Source organism: Ailuropoda melanoleuca, chromosome 8 (assembly GCF_002007445.2).
Source record: "Ailuropoda melanoleuca isolate Jingjing chromosome 8, ASM200744v2, whole genome shotgun sequence".
NCBI lineage: Eukaryota > Metazoa > Chordata > Mammalia > Carnivora > Ursidae > Ailuropoda > Ailuropoda melanoleuca.
Genome location: NC_048225.1, coordinates 19,229,589 through 19,255,880, shown reverse-complemented (window position 1 = coordinate 19,255,880; position 26,292 = coordinate 19,229,589). Strand labels below are relative to the sequence as shown.

The 26,292-nt window shown below is 38.5% G+C and overlaps 2 protein-coding genes across 2 annotated transcripts; both read left to right on the top strand.

Moving 5' to 3' along the window:
- Positions 1-939, top strand: LOC100472893 (olfactory receptor 148). Its single transcript, XM_002928205.4, has one exon. The coding sequence runs from the start codon at positions 7-9 to the stop codon at positions 937-939; it is 933 nt and encodes a 310-aa protein (XP_002928251.2). The 5' UTR covers positions 1-6.
- Positions 940-10,350: 9,411 nt separating this feature from the next.
- On the top strand, positions 10,351-11,298 carry LOC100473146 (putative olfactory receptor 10D4). The gene has a single exon (XM_002928206.2). The coding sequence runs from the start codon at positions 10,354-10,356 to the stop codon at positions 11,296-11,298; it is 945 nt and encodes a 314-aa protein (XP_002928252.1). The 5' UTR covers positions 10,351-10,353.
- The last annotated feature ends 14,994 nt before the right edge of the window (positions 11,299-26,292 follow it).

Genomic DNA, 26,292 nt, shown 5'->3' with positions numbered 1-26,292 from the left:
AGGAACATGAGGAATCACACAGAGCTCCATGAGCTTATTCTACTGGGAATACCTCAGACAGAGGGACTGGAGCCTGTGCTATTTGTCATCTTCTCATGTATTTACCTCTTCACCTTGCTTGGCAATTCACTCATCCTTACAGCGATTGTTTCTTCCTCTACCCTTCACACCCCTATGTATTTCTTCCTGGGACTCCTATCTATTTTTGACATGTTGTTCCCGTCTGTAACCTGTCCCAAGATGCTATTCTACCTCTCTGGCCAAAGCCAAGCCATTTCTTATGAGGGCTGTGCTGCTCAGCTCTTCTTCTACCATTTCCTGGGGGCTACCGAGGGCTGCCTCTATTCTGTGATGGCATATGACCGCTTCGTGGCCATCTGTCACCCACTGAGGTACATGCTTATCATGAGACCTGGGGTCTGTGTCGGCTTGGTCGTGGCAGCCTGGGTGGTGGGTTGTCTTCAAGCTACCATCTTGACCTCCTTCACTTTTCAGTTAACCTACTGTGGCTCCAACCAGGTGGACTACTTCTTCTGCGACATCCCTGCCGTCTTACCCCTGGCCTGTGCGGACAGCTCCCTGGCCCAGAGAGTGGGCTCCTCTGCTGTTGGCTTTCTGGCTTTAATGCTTTGGTTCAGTGTTTGTGTCTCCTACACGCGCATTGGGATTGCCATTCTGAGAATCCAATCAGCAGAGGGCAGGCAGAAAGCTTTCTCCACCTGCAGTGCCCACCTCACCGCAATCCTCTGTGCCTATGGCCCTGTCCTCATCATCTATCTGCAGCCCGCACCTGACCCCTTGCTTGGTGCCGTGGTGCAGATATTAAATAATATTGTCTCACCCATGCTGAACTCATTAATCTACTCCTTAAGAAACAGAGAAGTGAAAAGCTCCCTGAAAAGAGTGTTCCACAATGTAGTATTTATTTCTCTGGAATAAATTATGGGTTTTTAAAAATGGATTATGGAAATTTATTTCTCAACATCATCCAACTATTTCCTCCTTTTAAATGATAGAAAATGCTTCCTTGAAAGCTCTCTATTTTGTTTGCCTACTGAGATTTTCTATGTTTGTTGTCTCTGTAACCCCTGGGGCTCTGTAACCAACTCTACAACTGATATTCTCCTCAGTGCCTTATTCCTGGATAAGGAATCCATGTGGCATAGCAAGCAGCTGGAGACAGATTTCTTATTCCTCTAATGGGCAGCCCAATTTTGTCTGGTTGAGGATGGTGAGGACTGTGGTGGTCCAAGAAGCACCCCTCAATAGTCCATCTCTGTGCCAGATCACCCTTCATTTCATTTGTCTTGCTGCACTTGGAATATTCTTCTTTTCTGCCTATAAACATTTTAGTTCCTCCCTGTTAATTAATTAAATATTAATTAACATTTATAGAGCATGATCTGTTCTCCAGGCACTATCATGAACGTTTCACAGATATTATCTAACCTTCACATCACCTTCATAGTAGAGTTTTCATTTTGTTAAGCAACAAAGCAAACAAACAAAAAAAAAACAGCTTTGAGGATTATACTATGATATCTGGTAAAGCCTAGATGGTGGTTATGGGCAAATATTCATCACAGTAATAGTGATTATTGTTCAGTAGATTTCTGTTCTGTCTCATCCACCATCGTGTGCTTAGGACATCACACAGTGACATAATAAGCATCCCATGTAAGTTTGTTGAATGAATGAATGAATGAATACCACTTACCCATTCAAATTATGATATATTACATATTTATTCACACAAAAAGAACATGAGTGAAATAATTAGAATGCATGACAACAACAGGCACTAATTTAAATATAGATCCACATTTAAGTAAAATTAAAGCTACATAAAAGCTGAAATGTAAATGGACTCTGACCACTTTTTTGACCACTTATAGATCAGTGTTGCAATGACTGTTTGGCATTGGAGAAAAAGAAACAAAACCTTTCAGTTTAAACCTTTCTTATATCCAGAACTTTAGGACAGCACTCAACACGACATTTTATTTAAAACATATGCACACATACATGATCAACAACAAAAAACCAAGTAACTTGATCTAGAAATGCGCAGCTGCACTTTTAAATAGCTACTTCTCCAAAGAAGACATACAAATGGCCAACAAGCATATGAAAATGTGTTCAATATCGCTAATCATTATGGAAATGTAAGTCAAACTCAAAATGAGTCATCACCTCCTACCCTTTAGATGGCTTACTTAAAAAGGAACATAATTAAGTGTTGGCAAGGATGTGCAAAAATTGGAAACTTTGTGCACTGTAGGTGGGAATGAAAAATGGTGTGGCTGCTGTGGAAAATAGTATGGTGCTTCCTCAAAAAATGTAAAAATACCATGTCTTCAAGCCCTTCAAAAATCCCTTCTCTTAACCAACTGTAACTCTTCCTTTTATTTTCCACAAGTTACTCTGGCCTTTTCTATTACTCATGAATCTTTCCTTCTCCTTACCCAATACACCGATTTTGTAAAACAAAAGCCCAGGGACTAGGACAAAGACAAAATATAGCAGGTGGAAGCAACAAAACGATTGTGAATACTTACACCTTATTTTTTATCTCCATATTAATGTATCTGTATATAATGAATGGTTGAAAGAGTGTTCACCCAAATATTTAAAATGGGTAATCCAATCTGGGGTGATTTCTACTTTCTTCTGTATGGTTCTGCATTACACTTACAATTTTGCAATGAGATTGCAATACTTATTTTTTAAAAGAACTATTTTCTTTCTTTTTTTGATTTAAATTCAATTAGCCAACATATAGTACATCATTAGTTTTTGATGTAGTGTTCATTGATTCATTAGTTGTGTATAACACCCAGTGCTCATCACATGATGTGCCCTCCTTAATGTCCATCACCCATTTACCCCATCCTTTCACCCACCTCCCCTTCCGCAACCCTCAATTTGTTTCCCAGAGTCAAGAGTCTCTCATGGTTTGTCTCCCTCTCTGATTTCTTCCCATTCAGTTTTCCCTCCCTTCCCCTGTGATCCTCTGCACTATTTCTTATATTCCACATATAAGTAAAACCATATTATAATTGTCTTCTTCTGATTGACTTATTTCACTTAGCATAATCCACTTCGATGTTAATAGTAGGTATTCATCCTTTCTGATGGCTGAGTAATATTCCATGATATACATGAACCACAACTTCTTTTCCCATTCCTCTGTTGAAGGACATCTCAGCTCCTTCCACAGTGTGGCTATTATGGACTTTGCTGCTATGGACATTGGGGTGCAGGTGCTCCTTCTTTTCATTACATCTATATCTTCAGGGTAAATACCTAGTAGTGGAATTGCTAGGTCCTAAGGTTAAAAGAGCTATTTTTAAGAGAAAAAGAAAATAGATATCTCATTATGGGACCAAAAGAGGATAATTATGCAAACCAGAAAGTTTTAAGGGAAAAAAAGAACAATTACTTTGGAGGAAAGACTGGACAATAATTTCTAAAACCAAAGGTATAGTATGTATTATGTGGTTTATAAATTGTGTCTGAACTAATTTGTAATAAAATGTCTTAATCTCCTAGAGAGTGGTTCTGTTTTTCTCATCTTCACTAGTTTCTATCCTCAGTTGGCTCTAGTCTTCTGAGTGTTCCCAGAAGATATCTGCGTAGGGGCTTTACCGATTATCAGAATCAAAGTCTGTTTCTCAGTGTATGTTCAGGTACGGAAACTCAAAGAGCACAAAATGAAGTTCTTTCTGTCCTGGTGTCATCAGATTAAGCTAAAGCAGGGCATTAATCCTCATACATTCTCAGTAGCATCTCTCTGACCTAGTGACTGTCTTTTCTCCTTTTTTCCTGGCCAAGTATCTCAAATTCTGTAGTGCAAAGATCTTCCTTATTTATCACCCTCAGTGTATTCTAGCTCCCTCTAACAGCTAGGATTATCTTTCTGTATTCCTTCACTCCCATAGTACACTCAAATGCAAGGCTGCTGAAATCCTTCTTAGCACTTCTTAAAGCTCTTCACAAAGACACCATCCATCCCTTTACAGGCATCCACCAGGCCCTGAATAATCATTTCCCGTTCGGCCTCTCAAGCCTGATCTCACAATTCTTTTCCTCTCTTTCCTTGGGTCATTCAAGCTGTGCTCCCTTTCAATGTGTTTGCACACGCTTTGCCCCACCTCAAATGTGCTGTGCTTTCCCCTTCCTGCATCTTACTCACTCTTCAGGTCTCAGGTGGGATAACATTTTCCCAGGGAAGTCCTCCCTGACCTTCAGGGAGCACCACCTAGCTACAAATTATAATGTGTACATATGTGTACTGACGGGAAGGAGGGACATGAGCAAACACAGATACTCTCCCATTATACCTTTTCAAGCCATTGAATTTTTCTTCCTAACATTTGCCACCTTAAATAATTATGTTATATGTATGATTATTTGATTAATGTCCTTCTTCTTTTAGTAGACTGTCACCTCTTTGAGAGCAGAGACCAAAGACAATCCCTGTTCACCAGAACATAGTTGTTTTATTTTTTATTTATTTTTTCATTTATTTGAGAGAAAGAGAGAGCATGAGCAGGGAGAAAGGCAGAGGGAAAGAGGGAAGCAAACTCCCTGCTGAGCAGGGAGCCTGATGTGCCACTCCATCCCAGGACCTTCAGATATGACCTGAGCCGAAGTCAGACACTTAACCAATTGAGCCATGAAGGCACCCCAGAACAGAGCAGTTTTAGCACGTCACTACAGCTTCTACTAAATTTTTCAGGAATGAATAAATGAAACCTCTAACTTGTTTATATCACATTCTTTCCTCTTGTCAACCCTTTCTCATCTTAGCTTCTTATTTAGTTTAGATTTTTTTACTATTATTATAACTAGTTCCAAAGTACTCAGATCCTTTCCTCCATCATGTACTTCCCACGCAGTCTTCAGGGATCCCACCTGCTTGCTCCATTCCTGAACCCATCCCATGAGGCTTTCGTAGAGAAAAATCACAAACCAGGCAGTTTAGCAATACTATAAGTTCATGGTTACCTACCTCGAGTGTTTGCTGGCAGTCCCATGACTTTTCTTTATTGGGATTGCTCCCATGCCCGTTGGAATGACTTGTTACAGGCTTAGTACCTCAACTTCTACCCAACTCTTGGGTGCTAACTCATAAAAAATGAAAACAGCATTCACCATCAAACTGAGGACTAAAAGATCAGGAAGATCTCAATATTCCCTGTCACAGTGTTCGCTGCTAAGTTGACTGGAAAATGTGGTTTAAACTGAGTCCAAGTGGAGACTCTTCCTCTTCCCTGATTGAATTGGAGACGGTAGGACCTGTAATACAGGAGCTGCCTGATTTATCCACCAGTCACAGGAGAGAATGCTGAAACAAGGAGAGAAAGGGAGAATGGCTCCAATAGGCCTCCTTACTCTTCACCCTTTCTCTGTCCCATATTGAGAACCTGGAACAAGGGTGTCATCCTATCATTCAGTTTTCTGTAGGACCTTCACTATCAAACACAGTGCTGTGTATACTGCAAGACTTTCTGAATAAATGTTAGTCTTTAATAAATTAAATTTCCTAAAGGGTGAAATGCTTTTTTGTATGATCATTTCTTTAATGTGCTCTTCATCTGTTGAAGCAAATAAAAAACCTGGGTACATAGCTTTGCTGAGTAAAGCATAAATCAATCATTATTTAAAAGGTCAATGTCATTAAACATAAATATTTGATATACACAAAGAATCTACATTTAACACAGAACTTGGGGGACAAAGTTTTAGTTATGCAAGATGAGTAAGTTCTAGAAGTGTATTGTACAGCATGGTGACTATAATTAACAATGTTACATTGAATACTTGAGATTTACTAAGATGTAGGTCTTAAATGCTTTTACCATACACATGGGAAAAAAGAAAAGAAGAGAAGAGAAGAGAAGAGGTTATTTTGTGAGGCAATATGGATATGCTAATTAGCTTGATTGTGTTGAACATTTTACAGTGTATACATACATCAAAACATCCAGTTGCATAAATTAAACATATACTATTTTTGTCAATTACAGCTCAGTAAAGATTTAAAAAAAAATGAATAACCCCTATGTTCATAGCAGCATTATTTACATTAGCCAAGATACGGAAGCAGACCAAGTGTCCATCCATTGATGAATGGATAAAGATTATATATATATAATATTGGTGTATATATGAATATTATTCAACCATAAAAAAGAATGAAATCTTGCCATTTGCAAAGACATGAATGGAGCTAGAGAGTTTAACACTAAGTGAAAAAAGTCAATCAGAGAAAGACAAATACCATATGATTTCTCTCATATGTGCAATTTAAGAAACCAAACAAGCAAGCAAAGGCAAAAAATAAAAGAGAGAGGAAAAGAGACAAAGAAGCAGAGAACATTAATTATAGAAAATAATGTGACCAGAAAGGAGGTGGGTGAGGGGATGAATTAAAAATGTGATGGGAGGGGCACCTGGGTGGCTCAGCAGTTAAGTGTTAAGCCTCTGCCTTCGGCTCAGGGTGTGATCTCAGGGTCCTGGGATCCAGCCCCTCATCAGGCTCCCTGCTCCGTGGGAAGCCAGCTTCTCCCTCTCCCACTCCCCCTGCTTGTGTTCCCTCTCTCACTGTCTCTCTCCTCAAATAAATAAATAAAATCTTAAAAAAAAAAAAAAAAACAAAGGTGATGGGAATGGTGTTGTGTGGAAGTGTTGAATTACTATGTTGTAGGCCTGAAATTAACACCACATTGTATGTTAACTAACTGGAATTCAAATAAAAATTTGAAAAACAAAAAACAAAACAAACAAAGAATGAATGAATGAAACCTGCCTTTACAGGTTCAGCCTCAAGGCCAAGGATTAACTTTTCAGTTATTTATTCCTACACAAAATACAACCACCAAACTGAGTGGCTTAAATAGCAATATATTATTATAAAAACCAAACTTGAAACCTCGATTAACAGTGCAGAAAAAATACAACTTGCAATTATACTTTTGTTGCTTATGATAATTCTGGAATATTTTACACTTTCTGGAGGAAAGTGTAAACAAAAATAAGAAAACTTCCTGAATTATTCTATTGAAGTCTGCCCTGTTGAGATTTGATCACTATTCTGTAATAGGTATCATCACTGAAAGCAGCTGACCTTTTGGGAATGTAGACCATTTGTATTTTCACGTGCCCATGATATTAATTTAGCACACAATCACCTCGATTCTAAATGTTCAGGTTGGACATCTAAGACAGTCCATGACATATGTCTTCCCTGAATAAATCGTTACCAGGCCAAGGTAAATTTAATGGTATTTCACTTCTTACTCAAAAGGGTATTTACCATCTTTTATATTTGTACAGCTTTTTCAAGTCAGTCATCCTGCCTCAAAACATTAAAGACAATCAGAAATATATAGGATGTTGGAATGATTAACTTTTATATCCTTTTATCATTAGTTAGATGTGCAACAAAAGCATTGTTTACTTTCCACATTAAAATTCCAGAGGTATTTGGAATAGTGTACCTACCGAAACACTCCTTTAAAAAGAAAAAAAAAAAATATATATATATATATATATATATATAATTTGTTTATTTGAGAGAGAGAGAGAGCACAAGCAGGGGAAGGAACAGAGGGAAAGGGAGAAGCAGACTTCCTGCTGAGCAAGGAGCCTGAGTCAGGGCTCCATCCCAGGACCCTGAGATCATGACTTGAGCCTAAGGCAGACACTTAAGTGACAGAGCCATGGAGGAGTCCCAAAGATTTTATGTATGTACGTATGTATGTATGTATTTATTTATTTATTCATTTATTTATTTAGAGAGTGTGCGCATGAGCAGTGGGAGGGGTGAGGAGAGTGGCAGAGGGAGAGGGAGAGAGAGAATCCCAAGCAGACTCCAGGCTGAACATGGAGCCTGACTCAGGGCTCCATCCCACAACCCTGAGCTGAAATCAAGAGTCAGACGCTTAACTGACTGAGCCACCCAAGCACCCCCTAAACACTCCTTAAACACTGCATCCTGCAGATCAGAAACTGTATGGCCAAAAGTCCTAAAGGATAGGCCAAATCCCCAAAATACTTTCAGAGTGAGCTCCATGATTTGTTCTTTGATTCAAACTTTCCTCATTTGTAGAAGACTTCATCAGAGTTTTATGAGGTTAAAATAAGACTGTAAAAAACTCTTTGCCTCTCAGACTCAGAAAACTTATTCTTGAACAGAGGAACTATGTCTGACCACCCCTTCCCTGATCGTTCTAGTTCTTCTGGCAAGTAATCGATGCCCCGCCTGTCATAACTGGTATTTGTTGAGACAAATGAATCCACGTATGCATAAATAAGCAAATGAATGAATGTGTTTAATGAGGAATTTGCTAAGCCATCCCTTGCCAAAAAAATTATTTCTAGAATATACAAGACATTTAACTTGGAAGCTTGAGCAGATGCCAAGTGATATAAGACAGATGCTTTGAGTGATAGCTGAACTTTCTCTTGGCCTCTTAGCATGCTGCTTCTCTCTTTTTCCTGGCAATAAACCTTTCCACTATCCTTTGGAGAGCTGCCCATCTCCCTTCCACTGTATCCTGTACCCTGGCCACAGAGGTAGGCATGTGACCCAGCCAAGGAAATCAGATTTGAATCTGGAGCTGAGGCACATGTAAGAAAAAGGCAGCTGAGGCTGAATCATCTGGTGGGGGTGCTTGGGGCTACTCCCTAAATTCTTACTGCTGAGGGCCCTAGAGCTGCCCTACTCATTTCCACTCATTTATGTAATTCTCTGGCTTATCTCAGTTCCTGTTGCTTGCAATAAGTCGATCCTTTCATACAGTGCAATACAACAACATAATTTGTTTATTAAGATAACACATATACATAAGAGAGTAGTAAATACATAAATCTACATATAAAATGTATGATATATGCACCAAATGAATTTTTTAAAATTATTATTCCACTGAAGTATATTTTACAATGGAAATCATAAAAGATTCAATCTTTATTCACTTTTCTTCCCAGCTCTCTTTCTCTCTCTCTCTCATTTCTAAGGTCCAATTAGTCTAAGTCTCTAATTGCTCTCTTGCTCAATAGGGTCCCTGACTTGGGGGATTAATACCCAAAGGAAGAGAAAGTTATTTAAAATCATCTACATTTGGTAATGATTGCAATTCCTGGAGTCAGAGAGGAGTCTGTGAGGGAGTTAAAGCTCATTTAGATTTGTGACATTCTATTTGAAAGTGACTGAAAAGAGAAGAATTCAGGATACCCACCTGCAGACTATAAGCAGATGGGGATTTAGCAGAGGAGGGCTCCTTCCTTCACTGGAGAAGGAAAGGGAAGCAGCATTCAGTAGTGCCAGCCAGTTACATCCCCTCTTTGCCATGTAAGTGCCCAAAGCTTGCCCTTTGCTTCTCTTATTTTGGCTCTCACTCCCCTTACAATCACCAAAAAAATAAATAAATAAAAAGTAGATGGATAGATTGATTGGTAGATCGATATATAAAGGGCTTAGGCAATAGCATTCATGAGTTGATCTATAATTTAAGGATCTCACTGTATTGGAAAAGTTGAAACAAGTTGAAAAAGATATCAGAATTTTTTAAAATATGGAAATTGGACAGGAGCCTCTACTGCCCCTGTGCCTTCTGATGCCATAAGATCAGGCCAGTACTTAGCTTGGGTCTGGTTAGACAATTATAGACTCCAGAGACTGAAGTGGAGACTACCTGTTACTCATTGTACTAAATTCAGGAAAATGGAGGCTACTTGTTACTCACATGCACTAAATCCAGAGCATATGGACCCTGTTAATGTAATCTTGTGTTCATGAAGAGCTATCTGAGACCCTTCTTCTGGATAGTTTCCCATTGTTGACCTCATACCTAGGGAGACAATCTAGGAAAGATTCTGTATCTTTTGTACGTATGGCTTATAGGATCATAAGTGGTTTTTGGAGAGTTAATGTGACCAAATTGTCTTAGACAAATACAAGAAACTGGGATGGGACCTTGTTTGTAACAAAGACATTGAGTCTTCATATTTATCCTTTTAGAATCACAAAGCAGCACCAGGAGTCGCTGCGATTTAGTAGAGCACATGAAGAATGGAAGACAGGAGACTGGTCAGGTAGGGCTTCTTCGTGAGATGGTAATAAGGGGCATCTGTAAGTAGAAACTGCACCTGCAGAGAGATACCCAGAATGGAGAGAAGCAAGCAGATGAAGGCACTTCTATCAGGAAGCACTACTCTGTAAACCTCTAGGTCATCTGGCTCCTTTTCCATTTCACTGGCTTAAACGCAGTTAATTTACATACATATTAAATTTAACCACAGATTTCTTTCCACAGACACCCAAGAGTTGATTCTTCCCTAAAAATGAGAAATCACACAATGGTGACTGAATTCATCCTGCTGGGAATCCCTGAGACAGAGGGCCTGGAGACTGTCTTCTTCTTCCTGTTCTCCTCATTCTATTTATGTACTCTCTTGGGAAATGTGCTCATCCTCACAGCTATCATCTCCTCCTCTCGGCTGCACACCCCTATGTATTTTTTCTTGGGAAACCTCTCCATGTTTGACCTGGGTTTCTCTTCAACAACTGTTCCCAAGATGCTGTTCTACCTTTCAGGGCAGAGTCAAGGTATCTCTTTTCAGGGCTGCGTGTCCCAGCTCCTCTTCTACCATTTCCTGGGCTGCACGGAGTGCTTCCTGTACACAGTGATGGCCTACGACCGCTTTGTCGCCATCTGTTATCCTTTGAGATACATGGTCATCATGAACCACAGGGTCTGTGCCATCTTGGCCACAGGGACCTGGATGGGTGGCTGTGTTCATGCCATTATTCTAACCTCCCTCACCTTCCAGTTGTCCTACTGTGCCTCTAATGAGGTGGATTACTACTTCTGTGACATACCTGCCGTCTTACCTCTAGCCTGTGGTGACACATCTCTAGCCCAGAGGGTAGGTTTTACAAATGTTGGTCTTTTGTCTCTCATTTGCTTTTCTCTCATCCTTGTTTCCTATACTCGCATTGGGATCTCCATATCAAAAATTCACTCAGCAGAGGGCAGGCAGCGAGCCTTCTCCACCTGCAGTGCTCACATCACTGCAATTCTTTGTGCTTATGGGCCTGTAATCATCATCTATCTCCAACCCAATCCCAGTGCCTTGCTCCGTGCGATAATTCAGATATTGAATAATCTTGTCACCCCCATGCTGAACCCACTAATCTACAGCCTAAGGAATAAGGATGTAAAATCAGCCCTGAGAAGTGCATTTCATATGAAAGGCTTTGCTGTGGAGAATAAGAGAAAAACCTAAAGCTTTGCTGGGCAAAGTCTGAGTCTCCATTTCTTAGGACAAATTTTCATTTGCAGCTTCCAAGATATTAAAATTAAATGTACGCTTAATAAATCTACCACTTAACCTCACCAAGTTTAAAAATATATGTCTGTCTTCCTGTTTCCCTCTGTTTTTTTTAATATTTATTTTGTTATATTAGTCACCATACAGTACATCCCCAGTTCTTGATGCAATGTTCCATGATTCATTACTTGCATATAACACCCAGTGCACCATGCAATATGTGCCCTCCTTAATACCCATGTTTCCCTTTGTTTTATAATGAAAGATGATTAATAGACTCACTTAGCAGACAGTGGAATGATTGTTATGCTGCATGGAATTCTCTCCCAGAACCACAATCCTTCCTGAAGTGTTTCTTAGTTGTTTAAATATCTGAAAGTTAAGAGGACATATTTTCTTATCTTATCTTATATCTTACCTTACCTTTATCTTATCTCTTATCTTTCTTATCTTATCTTCTAATCTCAGTCAAAAGCACATTCTCAAAAATCCAGAGAGAAAGGAGGATGGAAAAAATTTCAAGAAAGCCCAGATCAATATAGAATACCAGAACTCAATATCCTTCATTTTTGTAGAGGATAACCTCCCACCAAAACTCAAACTAAATTAAGTAACATTTAAAGTAAGATCTTTCTCATGCATAGTCAAGTGTGGCTTAAAGATTTTTCTAGTGTGCCCATTCCACCAGGATCTGAATATTATTCTTGCATTATTAGCTGCCTGGAAGGCTATGAACTTGAATCTTTTTTTTTTTAGCTCCTAAAAGAATCAGCTTTAGTTTTGTAAAAAATAGTAAAAAAAACAAACAACCCAATCAAGTTAAATATATTACTACATGTTTTTCCGAAACAAGGAACACTGATTTATCTTTGTCTGTAATAGAAAGCCCATGTTAGACTTTTCACTCAAATTCAAGTAGCAGTAATAAATTTCCCTCTCCAGGGCACCTCGGTGGCTCAGTCAGTTAAGCCACAGGCTCTTGACTTCGGCTCAGGTCATGATCTCAGGGTCCTGGGATCGACAAGTGTTGGGTTCTGTGCTGGGCATGGTGCCTACTTAAGGTTCTCTCTCCTTCTCCCTCTGTCCCTCCCCCTGCTCATGCTCTCTCTCTCTCAAATAAATAGATAAAAAAAATTTTAAAAACAAATTTCCCTCTCTGTTGAAAGAACATATTTCTTTCTTTTCTCATAGTATGATCAATGTTATTTATTTTGATTCCTTTATTTCTAGGTTCCATAATGTTAAGGAAAAAAATTGATAAATTTTATTTATAGAAACAATGTTAAATTTTGTATTTAAATTTGAAATTAAAAATCTTCTTGATTTTTTTTTTCTTTGTATATTTCACCTACCAGTTGTTTATGGCTTTTCTTGTAAGCCACTTTAAATCCTTTTTGGAAGGGAGCAGAGAATAACTAATGCACTAAAACAAAAACAAAGGAAAAAAGGGAAGGAAGGAAGGAAGAAAAAGAAAAGGAAGGAAAGGGAGAGAGAAAGGGAGAGAAAGGAAGGGAGAGAAAAAGGAAGGGAGAGAAAAAGAAAGGGAGAAAGAGGGAGGAAGGAGGGAGGGAAGGAAGGAAAGAAGGAAAGGAGGGAGGGAAAGCAAGCTGTATTTTAGGAGTAAAACAGCATTTTTCATAATGGAATGATTATTTTCCTTTTCTTACCTTTAGTTCCTGTCTATTAGCAAATGATTGAACGTAAGTTCTACAGGTAGATGCTATAACCATCACACTGAGTGTGGAGTGAGCTATTAGAAAATATTAAATGGGCTCCAGTGACAGAGATGCCAACCACCACTGCTTTATGGTTTGCTATATAAAAATCTCTAATGTAAGATACTCTAATTGTACCTTACAAGCACTGAGGTAATCACTCTGGCTAAAAATCAAAAGGACACGAATTCAATTTCAAACAACCTTGGTTACGCTGCAGGCCTTTCCAGATAAGTAACAACTGAATTGAAATAATAAACTTGTCAAATGTTAAAGGATAAAATGTAAACAATGGCTTGATTTTCCCTTATCTCTTTAATATAAATATAACCAACATTAATGACTTCCATTATAGCAAAGTTGCTATTATTTTAAATATTCCATTAACTGGGAAACGCAAGAGCTAACCCAATTCTTTAAGCCCTGCCTTGAGGCTGTCAGCTGCATTCACACCCATTCACCTCTTTCTTACTTCAGACTCCAAGGATTCATGCTCCTTGCTTGCCATCTTCCTAAAAGGAAGCACCCCCATTTTCATCCCTGAACTCCCCCACTGGCAGGAAAGTGCTGAAATAGGCATATGTTTTAAAACCTCCATTCTTATGTTCTTTAAACACACACACACACACACACACACACACACACACACACACACACACACACACAGTGTTTTAAGCATTTTACTACTTGTCACTGCAAAGAAACACATACTAAATACTTAAAGATAATAAATAGTTGTAAAGTTACGATGGTTGAGTTTTACCCTAACAGTTTTCCTACAATATGTATTAAAATGTAATGCCAGCCAATCCTGTATCTCTTCTCTTTTCTAATTTCTTCACCTTCTGTGGAACGGCCAGGTTTATAGGCTAAGAGCCTGGATTGAGACTTTTCTCTGGCAGAACCAAAGGTAGAATCCAGGTCCTCTGATTTGCAGGTCAGTTCTTTTTCTGTCTCACAAACTTATAAATAGCTACTGAGAAACCTATGGATGGTCTTGATGCTGCAGAACTTTGATTCATTTCTAGGCAAGTCATCACGACAATAAAAATACTAAAATACAAAATAATTTATCATTTCATTGTAAGAGGGCATTTCTATTAAATCTGAACTTTTGTTTCTCCTAACATAAAACAAATAAAGCTTTTACACTTAAAAAATTCTAATACCAAAGATATCTAACTTTTCTGTTATGATGAAGCACCCATAGAAACTCCATTAAATTGACTTTTTAAATTTAAATTTGGAATTTACCGAAAAGTTGAAGTAGAATAAAGAATCCATGTATACCCCTCCGTCAGAGTCCCAAAACTATTTTCATTATATTTGCTCTATTCTCTCTTTTTATATATAAATACATATATACACATATGTATACATACACTCACACATGTGTGCACTCATTTTTTTTCTGTGCTAGTTAATCATAGATAAGATGAGTTGCAGACATAACCTCTTTTCCCTACATACCTTACTTAGAGTGTTTTCTGGAACTAAGGACACCCCCTTACATAACTATAATGCAGTTATCAAAACTAGGAAATGATCATAAATACAGTACTATGATCTAACCTACATTCTTTAGATTTTACTTACTATTCCAATAATGGCCTTTTATAATAAAAGAAATTTCCAGGAGTTATGCATTGCATGAAGTTATTTGTCTCTGGTTTCCTTTCACCAGGAATAGCTCCTGAGTCATGGTTTGTATGCCAAGATACTAATGTTTTTGAAGATTTTAGGCCTGGTATTTTGTAGGACATCCATCAGTTTGAATTTGCCTGATGTTCCCTCCTCATTAAGTTCAGGTTATGCATTTTGGGAAGGACTAACTCAGAAATGATGTTTTGTTCTTCCCAGTATATCATACCAGGAGGTTCTTGCTGTAGCTTAGGCTCTTTTTCCTATTACTAGTGAGGTTAACTTTGAACATTTGGTTAAGGTGATATCTGCCAGATTACTCAAGTGCAAAGTTATTATTTTACTTTCTTAATTAACAGTGATCTTTAATGGGGAGGAGGGGTACTTTGAGATTATGTAAATATTCCATTACTTGAACTTTTACCTGCTAGTTTTAGCATCCATGTATGGTTCTTGCCTGAATCAATTATTATGATGGTTGCCAAATAATGGCTTTCCAATTTAATCATTCCTATAATACTTACTAATTGGTTTTCTACTGAAAGGGAGAGCTTTCTCATATCCCTTATTTATTTATGTAAAAATGACCTTATAACAAACTGAACAAAGCATATGATTCCTATCTTGAGAATATGACAAAGGCTGTCAGCTAGAATGATGGGTTAAGATAATTATATTAGGACCATATCTTACTGAGGAAGAGCATCCCTTTTTAAGAGAGAATAGTAAAAGAGATCAATATAATATTCTTCCGCTGGACTAAATGATTTCTAAGTTCCCTTCCAACTTTGAAATACTAATTCTGTGATTTCATATAGCTATCGACCGACTTCTCTGGTTGGGGAAATGGGAGTATGGATAGAGAAAGGAATGCAAATGGGAGATGAAAATGGGACAGAAAGAAATATTTCTTTCTTGGTATGAAATCCTTATTGAACTATCCAACAAATAAAAAAAAATTCCTCCTTCATTTGCTTGGTGCCAGCTAGTTGAAATATTAGACATGAAACATAAGTCAAGGACACCAGTCAATGAAATAACTAGATTTATTTATTTTAAGGATGGGGAAGACAAGTGGCATAATCAGGATACATTCTGGAGATAACGGCAACATTTTTCAAGACAGAGAAGGCAAGGTTCTTGGACCTAAATATCACCATTAAACACAGGGTTGTGCATGATAACATAGGAATGAAGCCCTGATGTCAAATGGCTTGGTCCAGAAGACTTCTAAAACATGGTGTTTTTGCCCATTACTATATTAACATTAAATCTTCATATTTTGCTTTAATTGGTCATCTTTGAGCAATGTTATGAAAGAACTCTTCTAAAACTCACTTCTCTGGGGCAAGAAACAATGAAATGGCAAATTCCTAACATTTTGAAACAACTGTAGTGGGTGGGCACTGAGTAACATGGGATACGGTGTTGTGCAGTCAAACTTAGAGCAAATCACCTCTATAGCAGGAAGGAGATTTGGGCTGGGGGGACTACAAGGCCATTTTTGCTTCCAGACTTACAAATGTGGGGTACCCTAATTATAAAGTGAGTTAGAATGACTGTACTTCATTCGTTCCTGACAAAAACACAGGCCTCAAAAGAAATGGAAATTAGTAAGTGAAGCTTGTACTGGAGGATGTGTTAGTCAACACATATTTATTGATTATTTATTATGTACAATAGTTAGGATCTCTACAATCATTAGGAAGTGAATAAAATGAATGTGGGCCCTGTCTTTGGAAAACTTGTGTCAAAGGAAGGGAACCTTAAGCAGAACCTGGAAAGTAGGAAATCACCACTGTACATTTTTGAATATTGCAAGAAACAAGAATATCTAAAAATCTTCTATTAAAGAAGAAGTATCTCTAGGTGAATCCTTCCCCAGAATATGGCAGCCTAATACAATAATGAACTTTTCAGTAAGATATTTCTCACAATTGGATATTAAGTCCAAATCCATGGTTCATGGGCTCCAGGCAACCGACACAGGCTGATGGGCATTCTGAGGGCTAACATGAAAATTTATTCTCTTCTATCACACTTCTCTGCCTACACTCCTACCCCCTAGAACCACTATGTCTCTTATGTAGTTTTCATTAGAATAGCAGGTGAGCTGAAGTTATATCATGTCCTGGGTCCTGCGAATATTATTTTCCTTGGCATATTACTATATGGCTAGGAATTTGCTTTTGTTTTTAATATTTTAGGTACCTGCCTGGTTTTGTGAAAATGAAAGATTTCCACATGGGAAAATAGAAATTAATTGAAAGCCTCCACAGTAGGGCAATTCAAATTGGGAAGTATGAAAGGAGGCTCACCCCATTCCATCAGAGAAGAGCCCAGAAATGAGCCACAGAAGAAGGAACCATGACCCTAAATGAGGCCCCTCAACCTTAGAATAAGATGAATATGAAATTGTGGAGGGAAGAATTTTGTACCCTTAATTCTTTGCACTTTAATATACAACCAAAGGGTATTTTGTAGTTATATTTTAATTTCTTCCTGAAATTTTAATAAGAAGATTCATATTCAGAACTGATATCTATATGCAGTTTAATTTTGTTGGCATTATATTATTTGGCATATTTTCACACTGATGAGTGCTCATTTTACAGCGTCTTCTGTTGGGCTATATTGAAAAACGTGGCTAGACATAATTTGTGATGAGAAATAGACTAGAGAATGCATTTTTGGCTGAGGGTGCAGTGTGTCCTTGATATTAAATCAATTTATGTTCTGTTATGAAGAGACCAGCAGGCTGGTCTGCTGGCTGATCCAGGCAGACCTCTCTAGGTTGCCAGGCAACCAGCAGGCTGAAGCAGGTGTGCTGCCTGCTCCCAGCAAAAGGGGGAGGGCAAATCAAGAACCCGCTGGTCCCACGGTGTTGGAGAGAGACTATTCTCTTGCATGATCAATCCAACTTTGTTAGTAATAAAATCAATATTTTATTTTGACCGTCAAATGGATCCTTAGATTGGTTCATCGATTTAAGCACTCAGACATGAGGAAGTTAGCAGAAAGATGATTGATAGGCTCCCTCGATATACGTGACGACATTATTCTATCCTCAGGTTGTTGCGGACTTCACACAGCCCGACTTGCTTATAGAAGAATTCGTGAATTTGTGCAGTGTGGTTCAATGTCCTGACCTCGGCCTAATACATATAAAGAAGCAACACAAATGCTTTCCAAGGGGATGCCAAGTAGGCTTCATACGGAGTACAAGACAAAGAAAGTAATTCTTTATCAATCATCAGCACCTGTTTAAGTGATTAAAATACTACACGAGACATTAGCAGCATCCCTCTTCCCTTCCAGTCTTGTGAGTAATGGTATTACAGCGTGCCCAAATCCCCAAGCCACAGAGAACACACCCTACATTCTCACACCCTCACTCAGAATCACCCACGAAGTTCCACTACTCAATTTCTTAACTATTTCCCACTAATTATCATCCACTGTCCTTCCTAATTGCCACCACCCCTTTTCACACCCCCATCACACACGGACGACTTCCCAAATGGAATCCTAAACACCACCCTAACCTGAGTCCAGCCTCCTGTCCACGCTGATTCCTACTGACCCCTTCTAGAACTCCGTCAGATCACACTGCTCGCCGACAGCGCTCTGTAGGCTACAGTAGGAAGTACAAACCTTCTAGCACATCACATAAAACCCTTCACAGCCTGACTCCCGCAGAACTTTCTAGTCACATGACCATGTATGAAACGGAGTTGTGTTTTCTCGAACACATTATGCCGTGGGCCCAAGAACATTTAATGAACCACTACTAACATCTTCAATCTATACTTCTCTCAAATAGTATCCCTTCCATGATTCCAACCTGGAGAAGCTGATTTCTCCTCCGTTTGTCTAACATGTATGCAATCCTACTGGCCAGCTTCCTTCATCATCATGCGTTAGTGGGAGTGAGAAATACAGACTTGGGTTGACTTCTCACACTTGCTGTGTGACATTGGGTTTATTAAACTTTCCAGGCCTTAGTTTCCTCCCCTTCAGTTCTGAATAATAACACATCCCTCATGCGGACATTGGCAGGATTAAATAATATTCTAGGCACCTGTCATGATCCTGGTTCATAGAGCTAGCATGGCAATTTTTAATTATTTTTCCCCTTTCCTCTCCTGCCCACCTAAGTTGTAAAAGTTCCTTGAAGCAATCGTAAATCTTAAGCACTCGCACTATACTTTTCCATACGAATGTTCCGTAAGTGTTCAGGAGCGAACTATGTCATCAATAAATACATCTATAAACCAGAGTCAATGAGCAAACATTGATTAACTATGATAATCAAGGAATTAATCTGTGTGCTTTTGGAGATACAAAGCAATTTAAAATTAGCCTCAGAAAAACAGGAAAGAATCATGTAAAATGATTACACACGTCATATTATGACACACACCAAATAAATTATTCTGAAACAACAGTCATGATTTTTAATTAAAACTCGTTCTACAAGGGAATTATTATAGGTTTTTATGCTAAAATTAAGTGTTTTATTATTACCAAAATCTAAAATAAAAACTACTTATCAATCTTTCCATAATAAGAACTATAACTATACAGAAAAAAAATCTCAAAGGAAGATGAAGACCAAGTTTATTTAAACTTTCATAGACTAGGAGAGATTTGTTCTCAAAGCAAAAATAAGTAGAAACTGGTATATCTATCAAAATCTGGATAAATGCTTTATGAGAGACTTTCTTCTTTGTGGATATCCTAAAAATGACACTTTCTGGCCACTCTGTATTTTATTACAGACAGTGCTCCTGTCTCCCATCATTTTTGATACTCCCATGTAATGAGATGAGTTTTGAGATAGGATAAAGTAAGCATCCTCTCCTTGTGTCCTTTTTAATTATTCTTAGAGGACTATCATATAGCTTTAATGAAATCAGATAGGCACAGAGATGAGAGCAATGCTGGAGTGGGGGCAGGAGCTAATGGGCACCGACTTTGTTGGTCCAGGGCGGTAAAAGGAGGGAGAACAGGAAGAATGCTATATGTTGGTTCTATGAAGATTTATAAGATGAAAACATATGGAAAAAATTAATCCAAGACTATTCAGAGTTTCCTCTCTAGGAAAATGCTAGTGAGGATTTCCTGAAATTAGAGACCTCAACTTAAAGATAGATACTGTAAAAAAGAATGGCCTACCGATCCAAACTATACATTAACAGTGCTTTGTATGGCTTTTCTCTCTCTTATACCTAAAAGTGGTTTCTTTAACAGGATCTTTATTCTATTCTATTCTATTCTATTCTATTCTATTCTATTCTATTCTATTCCATTCTATTCTATTCTATGTTAATATATTTATATTAAGCAAAACTTTTCTTTCATTGATATTCTTCTGTTGACTCTTCTCTAAAATGAAAAATCAGAGTAAAGTCTGAGTTTATCCTACTGGGAATCACTAAGAGCTGGTAACTGTATTTTATTATTCTGCTCTTACATTTTTAATTATGTATCCTCTTGGGAAATGTTATATTCTCTGTTACCGTTTGTTCCTCTGGGCTTCACACCACCCCCTTTTCTTGGCTTTGACGAATGTCTTTCAGGTTTGACGTGAGTTTGTTTTCAGTGATTGGCCTGCCTTGCAAGCAGAGACAAGTCATCCATTTTAGGGGTTCTGCGGCCCATGTTTTCTTTTCTCACACACAGATTTTCCCGTCCACAGTGATGCAGTCCCACCAGTTTGCTGCCATTGGTTACCCACAGCAACCTAGGCTCACCAGGAGATACGAGCTCTATATGCTACTAATCAGAGAGACCTGGCTGGAAGGCTGGTTATATGTAAATCTCCTCACTCTTCACCTTACAGTGCCAAAGAGATGGGCTATTATTGCTGGAACATTCCTGAAGCTAACCTGTGACCCATGCAAACAAGCAGAGAGGGTACGCTTTCCTAATGTTGATCTTTTTTCCCTCTCTCTCCTGTTTCCGTTATTCTTATACTTGCAAAGGAATGGTAATCCCAAAAATTCTCTCAGCAGAGGGCAACGCATGGAGTTTCTCAGCCTGTATCACCCCCCAACCTGCAATTCTTTGTGGCCATGGACAAAAAAGCCCAGAACCAGAGCCTTCCTTTATTCTGTGATTCGGATACTGAATTTATAGGACCGTCTCATTGAACTCCCTGATCTCTAGCTTGAGAAACAAAACTATGAAGCAAGTTCCAAATAAAATCGTTAAAAGACAAACTTTATTCATAAAGTAAATGAGAACACTCAGAGGAATCTTTTTTTTTTTTTTAAGATTTTATTTATTTATTTGACAGAGAGAGAGACAGCCAGCAAGAGAGGGAACAAGCAGGGGGAGTGGGAGAGGAAGAAGCAGGCTTCCAGCAGAGGAGCCTGATGTGGGGCTCGATCCCAGAATGCCGGGATCACGCCCTGAGCCCAAGGCAGACACTCAAGGACTGCACCACCCAGGCGCCCCCACTCAGAGGAATCTTTACTCTTCTAGAGGAATCTTTATTCTTTTCTTAGCCACTCTCAAGGAACTGTACTTTAACTAGTACTGTCTTTAACTTCTTTCCTAAGTCCTATTTTATGCTGTGGATGTTTATGGGAACTCATGCTTTACAAGTGAATATAGCTCATTATGAGAATGTCAGATATTCAACTGTTATTCATCATTTGATGTTCCCTCCCCAAAACTAAAACAATTTTTTATTCTTTTCTCATTTCTGTGGAGAAAGCAAAGGAAGGGAGACTATGTCACTGCAAAACATTCACTAAATTGCATATCTCCTTTATCTTAGAACATTGGTTTTCAAACGTTTTTTAGAAGACATTACTAAAAATTAAATCTTTTCCAGTGCTTATATGTGAAACAAAAATAGATAAGATAATTCTATTTTGTTTTTTTTTTATAAAGCCGCACTTATCTAAAGAAAATCTCACCTCAATTGACACAATAGGATAGAATCTCATTATGTTCATGTGGGTGAGAATTAATATTATCTTCTACCCAGTTCTTTTCTATTAAAAAGAGAAAAATTCAAGGACTCTTGATTGTTTAAAGAAAATTATATTTTTCACGCATGCTGACTATTACTGAAATGATTTAGCCACTGATGCCTGAGGATTTAATCATGTACTTTCAAAGCAGCCAGTACAAAGCAATTGAAAATTGTATGACTCACTATTAAGGCTGTTGCTTATTTTTATAAAAATGATGAGGCAGAACAGAAAGGAAGAATGAAGGAAAAAAATGGCTAGTGTTCTGCCTAATAATGCAAAATACTAACTTCACTGTGGAAGAGACAATCTTGCAAATTGTCACAGTTTAAAACATATATTTCTTCCTTCTCATTGAAATAGACTACATTGAGCCTGAGAATTAATGTTTTCACAAGGGAGGCTTGTCAGGCACGGATTCCACAGTAGTTTATAGACATAAAGATAAGCAAAGAGGAATATGTGAAACTGGAGGGAGACAGGGCTCCTGGAGGTGCGGTGAGGGAGGTGGGGTAGGAATTAGGCTTTTAGACATTTGATGAGCAGTTAGATGACAGAGTTAGAAGAATTTTCAGAAAGAATATTGTGAACTGGGAACATCCAAAAGGAGGGGACTCCTAAAGGCTTACCTTCTTCAGTGAATTAACCCTGTCCTATGAGAACACTAATATTGAAGTGTAGGTTTCTATCTTGGAAATCCTTTAAACGTCTGGCATAGCTCTCAACTTTGTGGGGGAATATCATAAAGAATAAGGAAAAGAAACAGGAGGAAGTGTGGCCTGCCCCACTGGAAGGAGGGGGCTTCCCAGCTGGACTTTCAAACTCCCCTTCCGGCCCAGAGATGAAAATGGATCACACTACTTACAAAAGGAATGAACGTCAGCTGATCATAAGTGAAGCATATTTCTAAGGTTGCCTGCTTCTTTGCAGTGTTTCTCAGAGCAACCAGAACCTGGTTATTGAGACTCTCTATTGTAAAAAAAAATTCATGTGGTCCAGCTGCAGGAAAACTGAGAGCAAGTGTCCATACGACTAACAAGAGATGCCATCTTCCTCGTGCTAAGAAATGTTCACACACGTTGCCTTGCCTGTTTTGTACATGCACGGCCCCTGCTGTGGTGGGGCCTGGAAGCTGTGCCTGGCTATTTTGTGAATTCTCACTAGGAAGGCCATGCTTCCTCTCCTGCATCCGTGTTTAAAGCCAGATGAACTTGGTCCTGCGAGGTCATCAAACCAAAAAGTCCTTAAAGCTCTGTGGGTAGCAACTCGTTTACACTCTCTCCTCTGCGGATATCCAAGTTGAAAGAGAAACAGTCTCTCTAGGGACTCTGCCCAAGAGTTGCAGGTGTTGAAATGATCAGAGGCCATCACAGAGCTTAGAAGCAGTGGAAGGTCCTTGGGGGACAACTTCCAGAGGGATAACTGAGGTAAGATACTGGGACGAGTCAGTCTTGCCTTGCTAGGTACATAACCCAACAAGACAGAGTGAAGGCCGATGCACAGGCTGGCGTGGCCCAAGGATCTCAGAGCTACAATATAGCAAAAGAACTTCAAGATTACACTTTCTATGCCCTTACCCATCCCTTTTTTCTCTTCTTACCACCCAGTCAAAAGACTCAACGATGCTTCTCAGAAGAAACAAGGTTGCCTCCACTGAAGGAAGAGTGAAAAATTAGATGCTGTCAAGGACGGTTACTGTGTCAACAGGAGCCAATCACCAAAGAATTCTTAATAATCGTAGCAAAATCTATATAGAAACAAAATAACCAGAGAGATGGTCAGAAATGAATATTTACCTAATCATAAGTGACACGCAGGGCACAAAAAGTTCTCAGAGATAAATGATAATCTGATGGAAAGTGAAATAATCTCATCAAATAGTGAATGTTGCTTTGACATGCGGTCAGTTTCCCCCTATCTCTTTGAGACACACACCAGATGATTTTCACAGTGATGTGATGCAACGCAGTTTGTGATGTTTTCCAGAGTATGCCCTCGGGGGCCCACACTGGCCCCTGGCTCATTAGTACTGTCCCATGCCCACTGCTGGATACTGATATTGCTTACTCTACACCTACTTTAGATTATTTAAAAGCCCTATAGAATCAACCTGATGTCCACTTTTATTTCCAACTCCCACTTTTCACTTTTTCCCTTCTGAGTTTTATTCTCTTTAGGCAAAGAATGAAAAGACACAAACTTCCTGTGTATTTATGCTGCAGTGAGCCAAACCCACTACTCCCTTTTAATTCATTTTAATTGGTTTTACCACAGATCATTACAGGGTGTTGGAAAAGCAGAAATATAAAAAGCTTATGAAGTTATAATGTAAATAATTAAATCTTTGGGCATCTGATTCTAGAAGAAAGAGTAAGTATGTATCAGAACTTCGATTTCTTTTTCTAAACACAGAGAAATTATAGAAAAATACAATAAATATATAACTGCAGATGAAAACAAGTAAAAAGAATTCTCTACGAAGAAGAAATTGAAAATGCTCAGCCAGGACACCCATAGCACCCATCCGAGGCTGGGGACCAGAGCTGCCCTGTCCAAATTAGGCTCAGACCGGAACTGCACAACCCAAGCCAGCTGCAGGCCAGAGCTACACTCACAAAATAATCAGCACCCAGTGGGGACTCACAACTGAGAACTGTTTTTGGAGTTTTCATCCACTATTCAAGGAAACCAGTATTCCGAAGAGATACACAAAAAATAAAAATAAGAAATCAGAAGTTATAGTAAATTTTAAAATGGGGCACCTAAAAGAATTTAAAATAGAAGTATAAAAGAGGCAATTAAAGCAATAATATAATTATGAAACAAGAACAAGAAATTCTGAGATAAGGACAAGAAAAGTTATGAAAAGAAGTCAATAGAAATATTATAAAAATAATATTATTAAATTTTAAAAAACAGTATGATATATGACTGAAGAGCAGATGAAAGAGAATAAATTGCTGAACCAGAAGATTTAACTCTGAAAATCACCCAGAATGTAACACACACACACACACACACACACACACATTTAAAACAGAAAACATAAAATCGATAATTTCTTTTTCTTTTATCATTTTTATTTTTGAGAGTATGTTCAGAGCTCAAGGAGCTTCCTTTCCTTTCATCTAGCTTTATACAGTGGGCCCAGTAGATTCCAATCATGTTAAGGCAGAAAAATTACTAGAAGATTCATTCAAGAGGATTGTTGTGGGGTTTTTTTCTTTTAAGATCTACCTAATTTTTAATAATAAGATGCTAATGATGCCATATATAAAGAAAAACCCGAAGAAAAAATATTTTTTATCCACTGAAAATCTCACTACCCATTAAAAATCATTGATAATAGAGGTGCCTGGGTGGCTCAGTGGTTAAGTGTCAGACTCTTGATTTTTGCTCAGGTCATGATCTCATGGGTCATGGGAGCTCCTCAGACCCTATGCTCAGCAAGGAGTCTGCTTGAAGATTCTCTCCCTCTGCTCCTCCCCCCACTCACAGGTGTGCATGTGCACACGTGAACTATCTCTCAAATAAACAAATTGTAAAAAAAAAAAAAGGACCACTGATAATTTGGTGGACATCTTCCCCCAAAACACACATATGCATGCCCACGTATATACAAATTCAAACAAATGAGATGATTATTGTTCTATACTCTAATATTCTTATTCCCTAAACATTTTCCACATCAATAAATTTAGATAACCATCTCTTAAAGTAGATACCAAAAAAATCCATGTTATGGCCTCAGAATGTACTTAATCCACTAACGGAAATATTGTTTCTTAACTGTTCACTATCATAAACCATCATGTTTAATCCTCCCAATTGAGACACTTATTTCATAAGACTATTTTATCCACACATGTATAACCTAAGTTTCTTCCCTGGTTTAGGAAGGCAATGTAGCATAGCTATAGTCGCACATCTTTTTCCAGAATAGTTTTGCATTATCTTAAAAGGGAAATCTCTTGGAGCGCCTGGGTGACTCAGTCGGTTAAAAGGGAAATCTCTAATTTTATTACTTTTACAAAATTTTCTTTGGGTTATAAAATTTGGGAGTGAGCATTCTAAAATGCAAAGAAAGGAAACTCACATTTAAAAATGAAGCAATTCAAATAGAAGCTATTTAGAAGGACAGCCTGAAAGGAAGAAAATTATAGATATCCTTTCCCACAGGGGTATGCACTTAAGAAGATGTGGGGAGAAAGGCAGAGTTTCACCCCTCCTTCATTGCTTACACAGTTACTCACGGTCTCCCAAGAGCTAAAGGAAAGGGATATAGGGCCCCTAGCCACCTATTACGATTTGTGTTAACTACAAAGAGACAAAGGCTTTCAAAGACTTTCCTTAAATTAGAAACATATTGGGCTAATAGGTTTATATTATACCTTTATGAATACGTGGAGAGAGGTGTTGGAGAGACCATCTAGAGGATGTGACCATAGGTTGACCTTGAGCTGAACCTGGCAATCTGAGGCTCCTCACCCCTCCCCTGTCCTTGGAAAGTGCATCCGCCTTGCCTTCCCCACTCCCAGAAGCTGCCTCAAGGTACATAGCCTTGAGATAATGATGTGGTATGGGGCCCAGTTTCAGATTATACTGGA

What these genes read in the sequence shown, in the direction of transcription:
- LOC100472893 (XM_002928205.4), top strand. Translation starts at nt 7, where the DNA reads ATGAGGAATCACACAGAGCTCCATGAGCTTATTCTACTGGGAATACCT.
- LOC100473146 (XM_002928206.2), top strand. Translation starts at nt 10,354, where the DNA reads ATGAGAAATCACACAATGGTGACTGAATTCATCCTGCTGGGAATCCCT.